Source organism: Asterias amurensis, chromosome 13, assembly GCF_032118995.1.
Source record: "Asterias amurensis chromosome 13, ASM3211899v1".
NCBI classification, from domain to species: Eukaryota; Metazoa; Echinodermata; class Asteroidea; order Forcipulatida; family Asteriidae; genus Asterias; species Asterias amurensis.
Genome location: NC_092660.1, coordinates 16,403,741 through 16,425,355, shown reverse-complemented (window position 1 = coordinate 16,425,355; position 21,615 = coordinate 16,403,741). Strand labels below are relative to the sequence as shown.

Sequence of the window (21,615 nt, the reverse complement as noted above, 5' to 3'; positions counted from 1 at the left end):
CACATAAATGGGTACACACGTTTTCACCAAAACGATGTAAACTGACACCAACAATCAACCAAGTTTCCGAAAAAAATGTGCCATGACTTTTAATCATGCGTCCGTATATTGTCTTTTCCTAGAAGAATGGCACAAATAGATTTATGAGGTGGAGCGGGTCGTGTTAGGTACGAATGTCGCAGCTCTTTGGCCCTTGGGTGACTTGGGTGGGAGTTTTGTGTATACTGACTGCAGGTGTGAACAGGTTTAGTGGCGGGGAATTATGAGCAAACAACGGTATGTACAAATTGGGGGTGCACCATCCTCGGAGGTGGTGGGGAATGTTTATACTTCTGGCCAACTTAAAGGGGGATGTTTTCTTCATCAAGGTTACCGAAAGTTGCCAGGCCTGAAGCCTTTTTGCAAAAAGGATGCTTCTTCTTTCACAACTTCGATTACCAGTTGAGTAAACATTTCACAGATTTGTTATTTTATACATACATGTATAATGTTTGGATACACATGGATACACCAAGTAAGAACACTGATGCCCAGTGCCTTAATCAAACAACACACAGCCACTTTGTAGACTTTCATGTTATACCATAGAGCAAGGACCAGGTTATACAAAGTCCCCATAATGCGGTATCGTATCATTTTATGCAACAATCCATGAGCCCCTTGTTGGTTGTCCCCTGGTACGCTGCTAGAAAGCTAGTGACAATCAAATAATGTCATGCTGCTCAGCCATCCATGATAGGAATTTAGCAGTGTGAAATTGGGTATTTTTCACCAGCAATTTTACGTATTAGGAAAGCTGCAATAATAAAGTGAATCCGTATGAATACTGACGCGTCATAGTATGTGACGTCAAGGCTATAGACCCCATCTTGCCCAATTTAAGTCAGACTCCCCGTGTACAATTGGCGATAATCTAATTTCATTCTCGAAGGGACACCAGACTATTTTTGCTGGAAGCTATGGTTTGTAAAAGGTTATGGATTTGCGTTGAGCGGTGACAAACAAAATGGCGCCTATGTCAGTAAAGGTTACTTCTTGATGCATTGTGTCATTATACGTGCATTGAATGGTGCCCTAAGGCCTGTCTGATCATCGGCCGGTTGAACTTTGTGAATAATGTGCCATCTCAATATCGAGCATGTGAACGTTATACATAGTATGGATGTGCACATTTCTTTGCAGAATACCGCCAAGAGACATGTTATATTAAACAAGTGATGTTTGAAGCTTCGCATGTTGTTAATGGAAGAACACGAGCATGGTTTACTGTTAACAAATTCGAGACCAAACTTGCTCTTTTCAGAGCCAACACTCACTCAAAGGAGATTATTTGCAGTACTCGCATGTTTACTTTTACTATAAACATCTTGGACTGTAATTAGTTCATGTTTGAGTGTGATATTGATGTTAGTCATAAGAATACAAAAGTTTAAACCAATTTAAGAAACTCTAAAATAGTAAATACGAGTCACGTACGGTTAGAGTGTTAATAGAACACCCCGTTTCCTAAATAATGTTCACAGTTAAGTGTTGCCTTGTGATGTGTACACATTTTGTTTTCCTCTATATGAAGTATTTTCTGGCATGGTTCAAATTAAGAATATAAAGTTTTGTACCAAATAATACAAAATCCAAAAGTGTTTGTGGTATGTTGTGACCGACTCGAGCTCTTGTGTTTCCTGATCAGCAGAGTGTGTTCGAGTGCCGGTGTCGCATGCAATTATGTCCTCTATGCAATGCCACCGGAGGACATTATTGCATATGGAATAATGTCCGCCGGACGGTTCTGCATAATGCAATCGTGTCCGCCCGGACGCTGCTGCATAATGCAATTGTGTCCGCCCTGACACATTTGCATATGCAGTTGAGTCCGCCCCCGTGCAAAACCGTCCTTGCAGTAAAAATTAAACGCCCTTGGTCGACGGAACAATTTTTTTTACAAGCTAAGTGCATGTCATGAATGACATGAGAAATATAATAGATGTTAAATTTGCATCGGGGATAAAGAATATTAATTTTGGTTTTTACCCATACACCGATGTGTGTTAGCACTGATCACAGGCATGTTACTCGGGTGGGATTCGAACCCACGACCCTTGCAATTCTAGAGCAGTGTCTTATCAACTAGACTACCGAGGTTGCCCGGCAGCTAGAGGCAGTTCGAATCCTATGTTTTGGCAGCGGGTACCGCAACGATTAGAGAAATGTTCGGCCGTTGGGTATTCGCTGTAATCAGAAAATACGTGAATATTCATGCTACATACATGTACAGTCATGTACGTGTCCGCCGGACGGTTTTTGCATAACCCCGGATACGATTGCATATGCAAAAGTGTCCGGAGCGGACATTATTGCATGGCGGACACAATTGCATCTGACACCGGTCTTTGACACCCATGTCCTTAAGCAAGATCAATTGCTTCGTCGTTCTGACGGGGGTAAAGTCATTATGTATCGAGCATTGTATAAAGCACTAAGACAATACGGCTGTTCGTAAACATTGGCTGAGATAGAGGTTGTTAACACAGCCTACATAATGCAGTCCCTTGCCGTTTGCTTGTTTGTCTCTGTCTCTGTCTGTGTTTAAACACAGCTCAGGATATTGCTTTTTTCAACTTTGACCAACCTTTGCGTTTTAAAACAAAATGTGATTTCCGATTAATCTCCGCCATATAGTAGACTAATAATAAAAGTTTTTTTATTTTTTGACGATGTTACATGACCTAAAATTTCAGTGTTGCGTATGTTTGTTCAAAGGGCTTCATGTTTTGGTTGCTGATTTGAATTTTACGAGACTTCATAAAATGGATGCACATAGAACGTCCCCTACGCTTTGACACTTTTGAGTAATCTTTGCGTTTGAAAACAAACTATGATTTTCGATTAATCTCCCTCGAATAACAGAATACAAATATAAATGTTTTTTTTTTTGACGATATCACATGAACAACATTTCAGCGTTGCGTATGTTTGCTCAAACAGATTCATGTTTTCGTTGTTGATTTGAATTTACCAGGCTTCATTTTGATGCACATTAAACGCCACCTACGTATCAAACAAACAGGGGTCAACAATTAATCATTCTTTACTCAGCGTCATGTCATGTTTACCAACGCTGTGCTTCAAACCAGCTTGAGACCAAAAGACAACATGGGATTGAGTAAATTTATTCACGGGGGTAATTTCCTCAGAGAGAAAGGTCACACAAATAACGGGAAGATAATAAATCAAATCGCAATTTTGGAAAACAAAAATATTAAAAACAATAAGAAGCTCAATAACATCTTTTTAAAGAATGTGTGAGCATCGAGCAGGGACCTGTTTTCCCGAAGCGATTGGCACGCCTGTCTGTTTTCTTTAAAAGAGTCTCGCACTCGCAGCAGTTGGTCAAGTAGCTCCGATCCAGAAGGCATGGATTTAGTTTTCTTGTTGATGTGGGTTCTTTCTTTCAAGCTGATGAAACCATGATTCCCCCCGGATAAGAATTCTTCTTGGTTGCTGTGTGTGGACAGAGTGAGAGATGAAGGTAAATAAGGGCGATGTTTGTATAGCGGAGTAGAGGCTAATTTATCTCCGGAGAGTGACGGACCGGATCCCGGATCCACGGAGGAAGACAATTTTCTTCCTCCGTGGTTATAATATAGTGAATAGAAACTTGACACTGTTCGTATATCATAATCCGTGCGCATTATACATGACCTAGATCCTGGAATATAGTTCCTGGTAAAATGTATGGCATAATGTAACACAACATAACAACTAACGATGTGGCTTGTTCCGGATTTGGACGATACGATCAGAGTTGATATTATATTTATTGCACGGCGATGCTTCTGTTCTGAATGTGGCTAGGATCATACTTAATCCGGGTGCAAATTAATCCGGTTAGGGTGGATTTTTGGTTTGTTGTCGTAATTGCATATTATTATTATTATGGTTTGTTAGGCTGTTAGGTTTTGAGTTTGGTTCAACATGAACATGTTCATTGTTTTGCATTGAATTTGGCATGTATGCGTTTTTCGTGAATTTCCACTGTCGAAGATTTTACTAAAATGTTGTTTCGTGTTGCATTGGATTTCACAATTTTAGATTTCAAATCGTTGTCCAATTGGATCTAACTTCTTAGAGCCATTATACACTTTCGGAACAGAAAAATAAATACAAGTCCACAGTCAGATTTACAACTAACTTACAGGGTTTACAGAAGGTAATGGTGAAAGACTTCTCTTGAAATATTATTCCATGAAATGCTTTACTTTTTGAGAATTTTTTCAATTATCAATTCTCGATAGCGAGAATTACGGATTTATTTTAAAAACATGCGACACGGCGAAACATGCGGAAACAAGGGTGGGTTTTCCCGTTATTTTCTCCTGACTCCGATGACCGATTGAGCCTACATTTTCACAGGTTAGTAGTATGTGAGGCGTATATGACCTCCTTTTTGTAAGGAGGGTCATGACTCTCAGTTATGAGGGTCTTCGATCCACCCTAGCAGACTTTGGACCGGGTTGCTCGATTGATGTGTAAGGGGTGTACTTGTCTAGAAAAATGGTTGTTTGTTTGTTTGTTTGTTTGTTTGTTTGGTTGTTTGTTTGTTTGTTTGTTTATTTGGTTTTGTTTGTTTGTTCTTGATGTGTTTTTAATTATTATCAACTAGCATGGTGAGATAAAGGAAATTAAAAAGATATTTCTCGATGCAAACAACCGTCGTTAGTAACTCATCCCTTCAAGAGTGTGCGAGGCCAGTAATGTTGATGTCGTCTACCAAGTTTTGATCGTATCGTGTCTGAACCTGCTCTAAATGTTCGTTTGTTGTTGTTTGTATTGTTCTCAGCTAACAATGGTTAGCTAACTGGCCTCGCACACTCTTGAAGGGATGGTCCAAAGTCTGCTAGGGTGGATCGAAGACACTCATGACTGAGGGTCATGACCCTCCTTACAAAAATGAGGTCATATACGCCTTACATACTACTCAGGTTTGTTATTTTATAAGTTGTGATACACGAAGTGTGGGCCTTAGGCAATACTGTTTACCGAAAGTGTCCAATGGCTTTAAGTCAATCTTAAAAAGTACACTCCTGTCTCCGTAGAAATTGTCTACTTACAGTAGGCATTGTGCCACTACTATATCCACAACCAAAAGTCCCGATTAAAATGCCCAATCTTCAGGCTCAACATATGCCTTTTGTGAAGATCAGATACATAAAGCTATATAGCGTGTGCGGGAATCGTCCCCCTTTCCCTGCCATGCCAAATTTACCCCCATCCATTTTCCCAATTAAATCAATTGGCAGATTAATACAATGATTGTTTTATAAAATCATGGGAAAACTTTAAGGGGCCCATTGCACCTGTTTCCCATCGGCAGTCCACCGATCTGTCAACTGTCTTTATTCCTTGTCGTGTTCAATCAATCAATCATTCAGATGGTTTACTGTGAAACTTTAAAGGCAGTGGACATTATTGGTAATTACTCAAAACAATTATTAGCATAAGACCTTACTTGGTAGCGAGTAATGGGAGAGGTTGGTAGTATAAAGCATTGTGAGAAACGACTCCCTCTGAAGTGGAATAGTTTTCGAGGAAGAAGTAATTTTCCACGAATTTGATTTCGAGACCTCAAGTTTAGAATTTGAGGCCTCGAAATCAACCAACTAAACGCACACAACTTCGTGTGACAAGGGTGTTTTTTTCTTTAATAATTATCTCGCAATTTCGCCGACCAATTTAGCTCAAATTTTCACAGGTTGGTTATTTTATGCATATGTTGAGGTACACTAAGTGAGAAGACTTGTCTTTGACGTTTACCAATAGTGTCCACTGGCTTTAAAGGAAAGCAAAACTAAACAGTAGATTGGTGAGGAGTATTTTTGAAGTGTGATTTTAGGGATGCTTTGCTGATAAAATATATAGCTTGATATGTATGCACTGTAAAAACTGGGGTGTTAAAATGTACACCATATGGTGTTTAAACGGACACGCTTGGTAATTGTCAAAGAACAGCAGTAATCTCAATGGTGTATCCCAACATATGCACAAAATAACAAACCTGTAAAAATTTGAGCTCAATTGGTCGACGAAGTTGCGAGAATGGAAGAAAACACCATTGTCGCATTCAGTTCGAGACCTAAACAACGGTCTCAAAATCAATTCAGTTATTTTAGTGAGAATGTTGTATACTATCAACAGCTCTCCATTGCTCGTACTAAAAAAGTACGTTTTTAATGCTAACAATCGTTTTGAATGACTTTAAAACTATTGCTGTCAACACAAATACATTGTGTTATTCAACACTTGTGTTCTCTACCAGTGGGTATATATTATGTGACACCACCCCATGGTGTGACGGTTATCAATCCACACTTTGCGGTGTGCAGTTCGAACTGGAGAGCACATTGCTAGAGTGAAAAACATAGCATTAGTAATTCACATGTCGTAATAATTATACCACTCGTGCCATTTGCAAGCGATATATGCCACCAGGATTGGGACTGTCTTTTGGAGGTTACCCGCGAAATACGGGTAAAATCTGAACCGTGAGTTTGTAGAGTGGATTTGTTTACTAAACGTCATAATGATAAAGCTATCTTTTAGCTATGAAGACGACTTGCTGACATCTGTTTTTTTTTCTTTATCCATTTATTTACATGTTTACTTATGTATTTATATATTTATTAAATTTCTTTACCTAGGATATTGTCAAAAGTTCAAACAAAGCCCCGCATACATCACTGCATGTCAGTTTATCAACTTACGTTCGTGCATAATTTACGAAGCTTTAGACGAAGTCACACTTTGATCGATGACCTGACTAGTTGGTCACGTATCACTAAGAAAAAATTACATCGCGTCTTATGTATAAAAACCTGGATTTGCTTCGTCTTTGAAAGGACAAGAGCACAAATGCATTTGCTCCTTGAAAAGGGCACTCTATGAGGAAATTGTTCATTTCTTCAAGGGCACCAAGGCAACCACCATGGGGCATGGACGCAATGGCCAGGGGGCATGAAGGCGACTGACTTTGTTGCCTCCGTACAAAAAAACTAAAATACACTACATTTGCATTTTTTGTTAAGACCCGTTAAAGGCAGTGGACACTATTGGTAATTACTCAAAATAATTAGCATAAAACCTTTCTTGGTGACGAGTAATGGGGAGAGGTTGATAGTATAAAACATTGTGAGAAATGGCTTCCTCTGAAGTGCCTTAGTTTTTGAGAAAGAAGTAATTTTCCACGAATTTGATTTCGAGACCTCAGATTTAGAACTTGAGAGGTCTCGAAATCAACCATCTAAATGCACACAACTTCGTGTGACATGGGTGTTTTTTCTTTCATTACTATCTTGCAAGTTTGATGACTAATTGAGATCAAATTTTCACAGATTTGTTATTTTATGCATATGTTGAGATACACCAACTGTGAAGACTAGTCTTCGACAATTACCAATAGTGTCCACTGCCTTTAAAGAAAATTATGTACTGCGAACCGTCAGTCCCTGTGCTCTCTGTAACTTGACCGTTGTGTATATTGACCAACTTTGTCTACGACAGATGAGATGTTATGCTGGAGCAACCCTATTTAATATTTCAGGGTGCAATTTCCCTCTGAAGGATTTTTACTTTAGATTGCAAAAACTTTAGAACAAATCTCCCCATACCTGATATTATCAAACAATAATATAGGCTTACTCTCTGTACATTAACCATATTGTTGTATATATTTGACCAACAATGCGATGACAAAGTGATGTGATTGTATGAGCAGACCTATTGGGTCTCACGTTGAAGATTGAGATGTAGGTTGGATTCCTCATTGAACCGTTTAGGAAAATCATTATGTACTGTGAAAAATGTTCCCCCAGAAAGTAAAGGCTATGTAAGTAAGTTAATCTCACAGTGTTCCGAACTGCTTTTGTAACATCTCTTTATATTGACCTCACGTTTCGACCTTTCTCGAAGGTTGTCATTTAGCCTAATTCGACAAAGACTCTGCTAGGATCGAAACGTCAGGTCAAATAACTTATTTCTTTTTTGTCTGAAATTATATCATCGGTCCTTTTGGTTGGTAATATGTTTGCAACAGCTAATTTTCCCGTATCTTTGAATTGACCACATTTTTTGAAGAACTGCTGACTTTTATAGTAATCCATACACGATCCACCGTCAAGGACTTTCCAAAATATTCAAATGATTATCCCCCAGAAAACCCTGAGGAGGGAACAAGGTGAGATGTTGAGATTTGGAATCTAATGAAGGCTTGAAGGGTGCTTTAGATGAGTCGTGATTTACTGGAGATCCCCTTTTAACACGCGGGTGATGTATAAGATGCGTTCGAGAATCAGAGTTGTGGTGATATATTATTTTTTTTCCGAAGGGTTCTAGTTTGGTCCTCAATAGCTAAACAAAATGATGTTGTCTACCCTGCTTTCTTATTCAGTTTAGAGGGTCTTATATGTAACTTTTGTAGGAAAAACAACACAATGTCCCCAGATTTACACTAAACTTACACAGTTTGAAGATAATGATAGTAGAAAGCTTCCCTGAAAATATTACTTGCTGTAGTTTTTGGGAAATGGGTAAAACAATGTCATGAAAATAGTTTTCATCTCACGAGACGAAAATTATTTTAATCATTTACAAACGTATTTTCATGACATTTTTTTACTAATTTCTCAAAAACCACAGCACCTCAGTAGGTAATATTTGAAGGGAAGCTTTCCACTATCATTATCTTCAAACCCTGTAAGTTTTATGTAAATCTATGGACATTTTGAAAAGATACCCAAATCCTTTAAAGTCTTGCAACGAAACCAAGGATGCCTCGTAAATTAACTATATACTACTGTAGCTCGCAAGGGTGCTTGTTATGTGAACCAGACACAACTGGGGTCGATTTCACAAAGAGTTAGGACTAGTCCTAACTTAGGACTAGTCCAAAGAGATATCAAAAACGTACAACTAGTCATAAGTTAGGACTATTATCTCGTCCTAACTCGAGATAAGACTAGTCCTAACTCTTTGTGAAATCCATTGCAGGGTTAATCCCTACTCCCCAACAATAAGTTTTCACTACCAATCCTAGCACATGGGACCGTCTTAGCAATTATAAAGTATCTTGCTCAAGAACACAGGTGTCACCACCGGGATTCGAACCCACACACTGTTGATCAAAACACTAGAGGTCGCATCCAGGGCCTCGTAACCGCTCTCATATTTTTAACCATTATGCAATTTGCTCAGCCACAGCCCTCCCCATCTCTCCTATTTATAAAATAATATTATTACCCCGACTCGCTCATTCTATTAGGAGTTGGGACTTATTTTCAACATGTACTTTTCTATTGATTCTTATCCGAATAAGTACAAATTATCATAACAATAATGACTGACAAGACGTCCGGATCGTCCCTCATGCAGCGTAAAATTAAATCATATTTTTTTTTTCCAATGCATCCCTTATGCTATAATTACATCAGTTCGGTTCACTGTGGACCATGGGCTCTCTTGGTGTACTTCACAATCAGACTGATCCCAAGCCCACGGGACCCTATTAAAGGAACACGTTGCCTTGGATCGGTCGAGTTGGTCGTTGAAAAGCGTTCTGTAACCGTTTGTTATAAAATGCATATGGGTAGAAAGATGTTGTAAAAGTAGAATACAATGATCTACACAAATATGCCTCTAAATTGCGTGGTTTTCTTTTTACCTCGTCGACTAACACGATCGGCCATTTATGGGAGTCAAATTTTTGACTCCCATAAATGGCCGACGTGATAGTTCGCGACGTAAAAAGAAAACCGTACAGTTTTGAGTGATACTCGTGTGGATCATTATATTCTGCGTTTCAAACGCTTTTTATAGACCAACTCGACCGATCCAAGGCAACGTGTTCCTTTAAGGTATGGGTCGCTTGATTAAAACGGTTTAATAGCCTTCTGCAATCTGACAAGTGATATCATGGAAAGCCTATACCTGTATGCTGTTCGGTGTTCATGCTACATTGCATAATTATTTCGGGTCCTAATAGCATTTCTTTCTGACAGGTACATTCTTCAACATGTAAATGCCGGCTTCCCTCCCGTCGAGTGGTTCCACAGTTTGGATGTGAACACAAATGGCCGTGGCACGCGAGACAACAATTACCGTTCAGAGTTATTTAGTTATGAAGGGTAACCAATTTCTTCTGAAGACGAGCAGATTATACTGTTCGAAACGTCGTGACCAAACCGGCTCTTTTCAGAGCCAACACTCCCTCAAAAGGGAAGTGTATCTACAAGTTTACTATTATTTATAGTTCTTATCTGGTAAATAAGGTTTACAAAATGTTGTTCTCTGAACAGCATTTCAGAGTGCAATGTTCCCCTGAAGGATTCGTTCTTTTAGGTTAAGACACACCACCCTCAACCTTGGCCCAATTTCATAGCGCTGCTAAGCACACAAATTTGTTTAGCATGAAACTTCTCCCTTGATAAAAAAACAGGAATGCCAACCAAATGTCCACTTGATTTTCAGGGCAAGCAAACAACAGCTGTACCAATGCGAAGGCAACATGCAACGCATGGAGATTTGGTTGGTTACCCTGTTTTTTTTTTATCAAGAAAGAAATTTCATGCTAAGCAAATTTTTGTGCTTAGCAGCTCTATGAAATTGGGCCCTGATAGTTATCAAACAATGTACTATCTGTAAATTTACCATGATGTGTATTTGACCGACAATGCGATGACAAAGTGTTGTGATTGTATGCTGGGAGCAGGCCTATTTGGTTGTATGACTAAGAGTGCTTTGATGCAAACATAAACCATTTTCGGAACCACCGTTTCGGCTTTGGACTTGGATTCAGGCTCTCCTTTCTCTCGTCTGAAGCCCTGAGCGCGTACGCAAAACACACGCAGATGTCAAAGCAACCGCGGGGCAAAGCTAGCCTGAGCCGGCAAATCCAAAGTCGAAGCCGTGGCTGCGAAAAGGGCCAGAGGCAACTGTACTCCTCCACGGACCTTCTGACTATTTTCCTTCCTCATCTATGAATATATCAACCCCGTTGGAGACGACAGAATGTGTACTCGCCTAGCAATTACGACCTGAATGCAATCACATTATACACCGTACAATGTCATAATAATGTGCGTATTCAATAGACATTAGTTTTGCATTTCAGGTTGCTCTTAGATCCCCTGAGGGGTATCTCGAGCCGCTTTTAAATCCCCGGGGGAGTATCTTGGGTTGACGTTTAATTAGATGGTAAATTGAGTTGATAAATTGCCATGTTCTACCATTACCTTGCTATTGAATATGAAGTGGTTTATAATGCCTGCTTGATATAATGTTTGTTTTCATAATAAACGTTGGGTAAAATTAGCGCGTTATACACAACCAAATTGATGTTAACCATAATGAGAGAAAATTGTTTACCTTAGCATTTCCAATTGTGGATTTTACATGGACCGAACAAACAAAATGTCTATATCATCATCATAGATCAGAAACATTGTTCCTCTATTTAAAGGGACACGTTGCCTTGGATATGGCGATTTGGTCTATAAAAGTTTTTGTAACCGTTTGCTATGAAATGCATATGGTTAGAAAGATGTTTTAAAAGAAGAGCAAAATTAAAATGATCCACACAATTCGAAATTGTGTGGTTCCCGATCCGATGCAATGTATCCCTTTAACGTTTGGCTGTTTTTAATTCAACATGTTATTTCTTTTTACAGAAAGGGGACGTGGCACTTTCTTGATGTTATCCCGCAATTCGCTCATTTGACCTGATTTCATGAACAAGTCCACCATAAATTCGCTCAATTAAAACAACTTTATGTTCAATTCCACCAATAATGACTAATTGTTGTCTTTCTCCCTTTGCAGGTTTTTCATTGACCGCATTCTGCTTAAACCCGGATGAACTAATTTCAACTGACCCCAAGTGTACGGTACCCTGCCTCTGCTAGTGTTATACGAACCTGCTGGCAATAACAGCCTAATGGCACCGTGGTGTCCACGTCACTCCAACCACTACGATGACCACGGTCAGTGTTCCTGTACGGTGACCCTACGAAGTGGGGTGCAGTTATGTGCTTCAAAAACCCCTTCACCGGCAAAAGCTGCGTAAGTACAAGTCCTCCCAGTGTTCTGTTTGCACATTAAGAGCGAGCTCCAAACCCCAGGCAAAAAAAAAAAATGCATCAAGTATGTTTGATCATGGATGGAGGAAAGACTTCCGTGATTCCATCAAAGAACTCTTTCCACATTAATATTTTACGCATAGCGATAGCCTGTTGACCCAGTTTCCATGTCAAATAGGCCTACTTAAGAGTAGTTTCGCAGTTTAATAGTAGCATTCACTCCACCCATTTTCAGTAAATTATTCTGTCCCTAAAACGTACCATCCTTTTTGGGACATTTACAGCTGATCCAGTTCCAGGTGTCAGTCGATGGATGGGAAAATGAATGAGCATTGCCATGAGCATCCCCCAAACCCAGAGTTCACTTTATTCGAGATATACCATCATAATTTCATATTTCGAAAATGCCAATAAAACGTTTACACAAAGTTCCCCGGCCCAATTTGTTGCCGAAATTTATGTTAATCAAAAAGTAATGTGTTTTTTCTCCGAGGGAACTTGTCTCTGATGATGCTAGTTTCAAAACGAAAGCAAAAACACTAGGCCCACGGACAATGTACTTTATGCACAACCATTGTACATAGCCGATCGACGAGTCTAATTAGACCGATCCATTAAGCTCCGCCCCATTGCGTATTGATCAATCACAGCGCGACGAAGGTCCAACGTAAGGTCCGACATGCGTGCGCGTATGCTTGGTGCGCGCGGCAGAGTTGTGCAGAAAGGCATTGGAGAACCCCACGTGTTCTTGCTCACACGTGCGTCGTGGGCGGAGCCTTCTGGATAGGTCTATTGTCGAGTTTGATCTTGAAACAAGGCTGACGTAATATTACGCATCCTTGAACCAAGACTACTAATTCCACTTTACGACCATCTATCAGATATACAACTTATGGTGGAAATTGCAAGCAAAGCAGATGTCGACCGCTTCTCATGATAAAATCAAGTCTCGGTCTAAACCGTTTCCATGGATACAATCCAAATCGATCTGTTTACGCATCAGGCATTCCGTTGTCAAACACAGCCAATGGCAAGGTCAAACCCGAGGTCAATAACCCCAAGATTAAGGGTCAAGTAGTCTTTCATACAGCTTACAAGACGAATGTCCAGATACTGGTTGTGTCACACAATAATCAACATCACCTGTTTGAATGGCAGGTCGCCCTACCTCAATATTGTGCGTATCTATACTATTAAAAGCGTAACCTGCGCCATCTTGGATTGAAAATTAGAAGGTCCAGTGGTATGGCATCCTTGTGGAATCCAACACGGTTGTTTGTGTGGAATTCAATACGTTTGTGTGGTTTCAGACGTCGGGTTGCAAGTCTGTAAAACCCGGATCCAAACTCGCACTTACAAGTCATGTGATTGGAGGAAGTTTGGGCGGCGACCGTGCGTCAACCACTGGTCGATGTTGTTACCAGACTTCCTAGAAATCTTTCTGACAGGTGACTCACTGGACAGTGTTTCGCAGATGGTGCTCCGGATTGGTTCATTCATTGCCCCTTGACCGCCCACCCGCCATTCGATCCGCCCTTTTTGGTCAGGTTACTTTCGTGTTGTACTAAGCATGGTTCTCCGGATTGGTTCATTCATTGTCGCGCAGGGTCGAAAGGGTTGAAGAGGCTGGGTGCCAGGACAAACCCGAAACAATCTCACGAATTTGACCGAATTTGCATTGAATGGATGAAGTACCGTAGATTGATGTTTCGCAGGCGACCATGTGTCAACCACTGGTCGACGTTGTTATCAGACTAACTAGAAATCCTTCTGCGGGTGACTCATTTGTTGAAAAGATTAAATGGATAATATTTATAAAAAAGCATTCACTTCCAAACGGCGTGAGAATTATCATGATGAACAAGGTTGGGATCAAACGGAAGCTTAATAATTTGGAAACATTGGGTAGGGCCGGCTATAGGTTGGAAGGTGTCTAAGGGAACTTTACAATTAATAACATTTTGGGGTTGGAGGGGGGGGGGGGGCCTTACACAAAGAGCCATTCTGGTCAGTGTATTGTGAGTGGTGTGTTGTCTGGTTTGAGACAGGCCACCTGTTGCTTGGTGAAGAAGGTCGCCGTGGGACCACTTTAGGTTGACAGTGGGTGGCGACCTTGGACCTTTTGCCAGTAAACTCAAATGGGTACATGAATTACGTTTTAGAATACGGTCTGTTCATGGAGGTATAATGTTGCAGTTTCAGAGTTTAACCATGGAGGTAGAATTGTGAAACCATTCCTTACTCTATGGTGAAACTTATACACGTACGTCAAAGGCATGTTTTGAAGCTGTAAAAAAAGAACTTTGCTTTGCATTTGGTCAAAGTTGTTAAGCAAAACGACATTAAGTTTCCTTTTGAATAAGTCCATTCACAAAATTGGTTAGAGCAGTGTGTCGGTCAGGTCTCAGAATGTACATTTTGCCAAATCCATTTTGAAGCCTAATTTAGCCATCGGCCCGTCGGGTTGGTTACTCATGGAGATAATATTAACAAAAGAGACCTCGTGCGGCTGAATGGGGTACATTTTTAGGAGTTTGTCTATTGACCCAAACTGGACGTAACAAACCTTAAACATGACTTGACATGCTTTCTGAAAGTGAAATAAGTTAGAGAAAATGGAGTGGGGACGAGTTTATCGTTTTTATTTAGTTTGTACGATATAGGGTTCCAGAGATATGGGATGTATGGAGGTTTGTTCCTAGAGCAGCGTGAACATGAACGCGGTCAGAAATTGTGTCGTTTGTCGTTCAAATTTCGCGAGATGCAATAAGCCCAAAGTGACAATAAAAAAATAGAAAAAAACCAGACCTCCCAAGTCTCACGCATTAGGAGTGAGACTCACGCATTTGGGCTCTGTCTCACGCTCACACGCACATCAACCATTATTGGGGCGAGATCGGGGAAAAAAAATTAACGACATTTTTTGTACAAAATTTGTACAAACAGAGCGCAAATATGCAGATTGCGCACGCTTTTGCTCATCCAGTAGGTTCAGCTCAAATTCGGCAGAGCGCAAAACGCTTATTGCGCACAAGTTTGTTCCGATTCTTTTAGCAAATTCGTTGAAATGCGCTCCACTAGCGAAGACACAACAGGCAGAAGAAGTGAGCGATTGATTTTGGACATCATTTTTAGTCTATTTTTTTCAAGTTTGGAAGGATATAATCTGACACAATCGAACCTCCACATTAACCATCAACATCTCCTGTGTACCTCAAGTGAGTTTTAATTATTCTGAGGAGGTTTTTGATGCATTTTGAAACACCTTTTGTCCACAATCACATTGTTTTATTTATTGATAAAAAAAAAAGTTGGGCGGCGATTTAAAAAGGCCTTCTTAAACTGGCAATTTTTTTTCCGGGGGGATGGGGGTTGAGCTTTGAAAAATCTCACACATAGCTGGCCTCTGGACTTGGCATCTCTGCCTGCAAAACACTTTTTTGACGTTCACGTTAAGTGCTCCCGTTATACATGCAGCCTATTGACCAGAAAGTTTACAAGACCAATTCAGATGAGAATAAACTAAAAAGAGGCCTACGCTCTTACCGCCCCCGCCCCCCCCCCGAAAAAAAGGAAAAAAAAACAGTAGATAAATTAGATTTGTGGCACACAGCATGTTCCAAAAACTCGCTTTACTTATAGTGCTGTAGCAACGCTATGTATCGTGGGACGTAAAAATGTCATTTTTGACGAAATTTTTAAAAAGGAAATCAAGCATTATGAATGTATATTGAGTGTGTGGAGAAAGTTTTGGTAGTGTAGTACAAAAGAAACTTTAGTTATTGCTGGCTAACGGTCAGTTTCACCTATCAACGCTGATTTGAAAAACGTGTAACGTTAGGGAGGCCCAACTTATTAGACCCCTATAAGGCTCACGGGGGAGCCTTATAGTTTCTAGATGCATAAGGTACGTGACACGAGGTGGGTACAGCCACTGCAAGTAGTGGTGGACGTGCGAAATAGCTTCATTTTGGGTTAGAATTATGACGCCATGCATAAATATTGAGTGAGGCGTATAACACCCTCACCCACATTTCGAAATATTTGTGTAAAGGATTTTTATATCCTAGCGGGGTGCCGCGCGAAGCGCGGCATCCCGCTAGTTCTGGTCATTTTCGTAACAACGTCTCCGGCTAATATGGATTTACTTTTGAAGCAAACTGCTTTTATTGAAATCAGGTTAAATAATTTACTTTGATTGTTTGTTTTCCTCGCCATGAATACTCACTGAGCTTTTAAGCTGACTTCTTATAAGATGTGTGGTTTAAAACGATCAAATACCACTTGACATGTGATGTTGATATTATTTTTGTTTTCTTCACATTTTGGGGAAAAATTCACTTGTGTTGGTTTTGACACGCTCTGTTTTTAACAAGCCAGAGAATAAGTCCAAGATTAAAGTTAATTCTGTTTTCCTTGCATCCACTGTTCTAAGACGTCTTCTACCCATGTCCTTATTCTCACCAGGGTCCATGTAGCATGCTCTTCTTTGCCTCATTCTACTCCTTCATCATCTGCTTCTTCTTCTACTACTACGTGGACACCACTGGCGGTGGTGCGTCGCAAGGGGGCGCTGCCTTCTTTGCCCGTGGGCCACTGTCCTGTCCCTTCCCACGATGCTACCCTCACCTCTTACGGAAGATTCCTAAGAATGAGACATTTCAAAAGCACAGACAGCAAATGATGGTGCCGATATCAGTACCAGATCATAAGGTAAGCCAATGATATCGTAGCCAGACATCTGACGTCACACTTCGAGGCTCATGAATAACTCTAGTCTTGGTGCAGGACGTTTCTCGTTTCCCTTTCAGTCACACCGCGGCCAATTCAACGACAGCACCCGCACCGACTCACCTCCACTCACCGCCCCGGACGGACGGGGCGGTGAAAGGGAAAAGAAAAACGTCTTGCTCCAAGACTAGAATAACGCCAGAGAGTGGCCTCTAGCCTAGGTCAATCCCCGTCCACAATAACCTTTCACCTACATTCATTTTACATGGAGACATTGTACACAGTCACATCTTACTATTCATAACAACATTTCATGCAAGTAGACATACATGTATTTTACACAGTGCACAAGGCATGCAGACGACCGAAAGTAAGCTTTCTAACTGTGTTTTAAAAGGTCCGAGGTCACCTGCACCCACATCACCCCTAAACAAAACACGTACATGTCTTTACCCGTGCGGATAAAGACAGGGGACCAGTTTTAGGATAATCGTAGATCAAGGGGGTAGAACAGCTTGTGCTCGGTGGCCACTAGGTGACAGCAAACTTATTTCCCCTTTGTTGTTGTAGTTAAGAGCATGCAAATCTTGTTTCAGACACCAATAGATTTACGTGAAGTCTGCTGCCACCTAGCGTTTCTAAAGTCACACATTAGGATGCAAAGGCATATAGACCAATTGCAGTGGATCCAGGGAAACCACCAACATAAGGCTAGATAAGAGCGCTGGCACGGTCATCCGGAGGTCGTTGGTTCGAGTCCAAATATAGTAATTTTTTTCTTGGTTCAACCCAAATTATTAACCATATTTTTTATTAATTTTTTCCATCAGCCATTTGAACTCAGATGTCGCACATGCGCACTCGTCACCAGCTCTGGTCAGCTCTTGGGGAAAAATGCAGGAAAGGACATAGACGCTGCCGAGTGCGTCATTCGCATGAACGACGCCCCCACGCGGGCGTTTGAAGCCGATGTTGGCTCACGAACCACGGTGCGTGTGGTCGGCCATTCAAACTTTCGTCCCACCTTCCAGAACAAACCGTCCAACCAGAAAGTTCATTTTATGTACGAGAGGACCAAGTCTGACAATGTGATCATAGCGTGGTTGTACAACACCAACGTGTACAAGAATCCAGCCTATAGGTTGATTCTGAACTATTCTCAGCTGTATAAGAATGTTAGTTTCTTCATGCACACTCTAGCCATGATGAGATACAACAATGAAGTATTTCATAACGAGACAGGCATCACCAGGCAAGTGTTAGTCTTGTTTCAAGACTGTATTGTAAAGTTTGTTTCTTGTATTATTAGTTTGTACCCTTCATTGCATCTGACGTAGTTGTGGTACACTAAAGCTCAAGCGGTACGTTTTGTATAATTTTTAGTCTTTATGTGTGAGTGTCCTCCCCCCTCCTCCACCCCCATTTACAATTTGTGACTAATGTCAGTATTTGTCTAATTAGCAGGGAATGAGAAATTCAGAATGTAGTATTTTCACAGTTATACTTATCTCCAATGTTTCTCATCAATTTTTCAGGACCCAAGCTAAGACGTGGTTGACCACTGGTTGGCACACCATGCTATTAGCATTGGACATGTGTGATGATCTCACAGTATACGGGATGGTATATGGCGACTATTGCTTGTAAGTTTAAGGTTTTATTCTTCAATTGTAGAAATCAAATCTTTTTTTTCAAACTCACAAAATTAACCGTGCAAGTCTATTCGAAGCTCCACCCACATTTCGCTTTAATGGATCTTTAAAGGAACACGTTGCCTTGGATCGGACGAGTTGGTCTATAAAAAGCGTTTTGTAACCAGTTGTTATAAAATGCATATGGTTGGAAAGATGTTTTAAAAGTTGAATACAATTATCCACACAAGTTTGCTTCAAAATTGCGTGGTTTTCATTAAACTGTGCGGTCGGCCGTTTATGGGAGTCAAAATGTTGACTGCCATAAATGGCCGACCGTGTTAGTCGACGAGGTAAAAGGAAAACCATGCAATTTCGAGGCATGCTTGTGTGGATCATTGTGTTCTACTTTTACAACATCTTTCCAACCATATGCATTTTATAACAAACGGCTATAAACGCTTTTCAAATACCAACTCGACTGATCCAAGGCAACGTGTTCCTTTAATATGCCTGTTCGGATGTGTCGTTTTGGATATCCTATTTTTGAAAAGGAAAACAAATAAATAATTTAAAACACATCTTTTCAGACTCTAAAGGCATACACAAATATTTAAATGTGGGCCTCATCCCACGAGGCTGAGCCAGTCTATTCAAAGTTCACTCCTTCGCTTTGGATGTATCTTTGATACCCTATGTCGATAATATTATAAGTGTAGGCCTATACGCCGGGTTGTTAGTGTCATACACGAACAATCTTCAAATAAAATTAGCTCTCACAAGAAATTTACCGACTCATCACAAACAAAAATGTTGCAATAGGAAAAGGTCGTACACTCTTGGTTAATTTGAAACATGTCACACAGTACTAGTCAATAAATAAATCGAGACGAAACGGACTATGTAGGTCTCAGCCATTCTGAATAATTGAAAAGAGTATGGTGTCCCCGTGTAACACTATCCTGACACTGTGGTAGTTGCATGAAGCGAATGCGGTGCAGGGTGAAATCCTATGATTCACACTTCTTGTTAACCAAAATTCTTTTTAAGTACGGTTGATGGAATGTGGTCAGACAGGTTAAAGGAACATTACATTGGTACGAAAACAAAAATCGTCTAATATAACAGATTTACATAAAACGTAAAAGGTCTTATGATGATGATAGTATCTAGAAAGCATCTCTAACTTGACGAAATTTCCCGTTTGGATATCATCGCTAAGTGAGCGTACTTTTTTTTCTAATCAGTGTCATGCAATCGGTTTCCCACTATTCTGTCGTGACCCAGACGGCCGATCTATCTCAAAATTGTAATTGTATTCTGTGGCGAACTTGCCAGTGGTTCCTGCAGATAGTATGACGCGAATCAAAAGGCACTCTGCGAACGCGCACAAACGCATTGTCATAGGTAATGAAATACATCCTGTGCACTATGGTTTGTTCTGGTTTAGTAAGCACATCCATGGTTACAGGATGGGTTTTCTTTTGGTTGTTTTATTATTGTCAGAGACCAGTATCCGATCACTTGCTGTGCCCCAACATTATCATGCCTAAAAAAAAAGAAATATTAAAATGTTGACTCAATACTACTATTTGCTTGTCATCGAAGCTGCAAGAAAAAAGTGAAAGCATATTGCCTTAAATAACAAACCCTGTGAACATTTTGACTCAATCGAAGCTGCAAGAAAAGATGAAAACACCAATGCTGCATATAATTGTGTTTCAGATGCCTGAGAAGAGGTTCTTGACTGAAGCTTTTTTTAGTTTCATTTTTTTGTTTTTGCTGAAAAATTACTCCTCTCTCTAAAACTACAACACTTCAAAGGGGTCTCGTTTTTAACACAGTTTTCCAACATCGACAGCTCTCAATGCATTAAGCCTCTTGGTGTCATTATTTTTTGGATTAATTACCAGAGGTATACAGTCACTTTAATAAGATAAGATAAAATAAGATAAGATAAGATAAGAACTTTATTATCCCACACTGGGGAAATTAAAACTGGCCATGATTCAAACATAAATAAGCACAGAATATGGAGTGTGTATACGTCTTGAACTCAATCACCCAGAAAACCTGTATTCTCTGATATTAAACGTTGTCAGGTGTTGTGATAAATTAGCGTCAGAAGGTGTCATGCACAATGCAAATACAACACAGTTAATATTAAACACGTATAACAGTCATTATGACTATCATTTGTAAACTTTACAAAGCCTTTGAGATAATGAACTCTAGCCCCCCCCCCCCCCCCGATACCAGAACATACTAAATATAATTATGAAACTAACATTAAAACATTATTGCAATAAGTATGTCCAGATTGTACGGTTTATTTATTTAATTATTATTTTTTTTGCCATTTGACTCGATCGGAAGTCGGATTAAAATAAATAATTATGTATCACCCCACGTTCGGTCTTGGGATTCCCCTGAAGCTCTCCATGTTCAGTGAGACATTATTTTTTAAAGTAAAATATTGTGAATTATGTTGGATAATATTGATATAATGATATCAAAAAATCAAACAAACTTAGAGAAGGGAATAACCGCCCGAGGTAGCCACAACGAGACGGACGGACGGCGCCATGAATTCCTCACCCGGGTCACAAGGAATAATACCCCGGGACCATGTAATCACTACATGCCATCGCTCGATGAGACGTAGACATAATCTTTAAGAAATCTCTCATGATTATGACTTTGGGATAGGCTCAGTAATATATTGAGTGTTGTTTGTAACCACGGTTGTTATGGCTCTCTTGTATGTAGCTCAAGATGTTTGGATAATATTAGTCTCGTCATAGTCTCATGGTAACCATGGGAACGTTACGTAGGCTACTCAATCAAAATTATGTTTTTGTTGTTGTCAGGTTAAGTTCAGGATGACGTGATGAAATAATACAAAATACATTATGATTGATGGAGAATCTGAAATTGCATGTAAAGAGATGGTTCAATATTAGACTGGCGTCACTCTCTCCAGGAGATTGATTTCTGTGTACTTACGGGATTTTACGGTCGGATTTGCTTAGATAGTTCGTTGCTACTTTTGTCTGCGTCAACCATGAATTTATCACATCACTTATAGGTTTAATGCCACAAGGGGGCGCTATTTCAGGCAATCTTCATGG

The 21,615-nt window shown here is 40.1% G+C and overlaps 1 protein-coding gene across 3 annotated transcripts in view; it reads left to right on the top strand.

Annotated features, from left to right (window-relative positions):
- The window catches only part of LOC139946423 (alpha-N-acetyl-neuraminyl-2,3-beta-galactosyl-1,3-N-acetyl-galactosaminide alpha-2,6-sialyltransferase-like), a 49,032-nt gene that overhangs the window by 23,903 nt on the left and 3,514 nt on the right, over positions 1-21,615 (top strand). For 2 of the 3 annotated variants that reach the window (XM_071944062.1, XM_071944064.1), the window contains exons 2-5: positions 11,866-12,105; positions 16,590-16,835; positions 17,684-18,105; positions 18,389-18,496. In XM_071944062.1, the coding sequence (XP_071800163.1) occupies positions 12,070-12,105; positions 16,590-16,835; positions 17,684-18,105; positions 18,389-18,496 (812 nt within the window). In that variant the 5' untranslated portion in view covers positions 11,866-12,069. Of the gene's footprint in view, positions 1-3,260; positions 3,527-11,865; positions 12,106-16,589; positions 16,836-17,683; positions 18,106-18,388; positions 18,497-21,615 lie in introns of those variants that run through there. The other variant, XM_071944063.1, reaches the window with a different exon arrangement.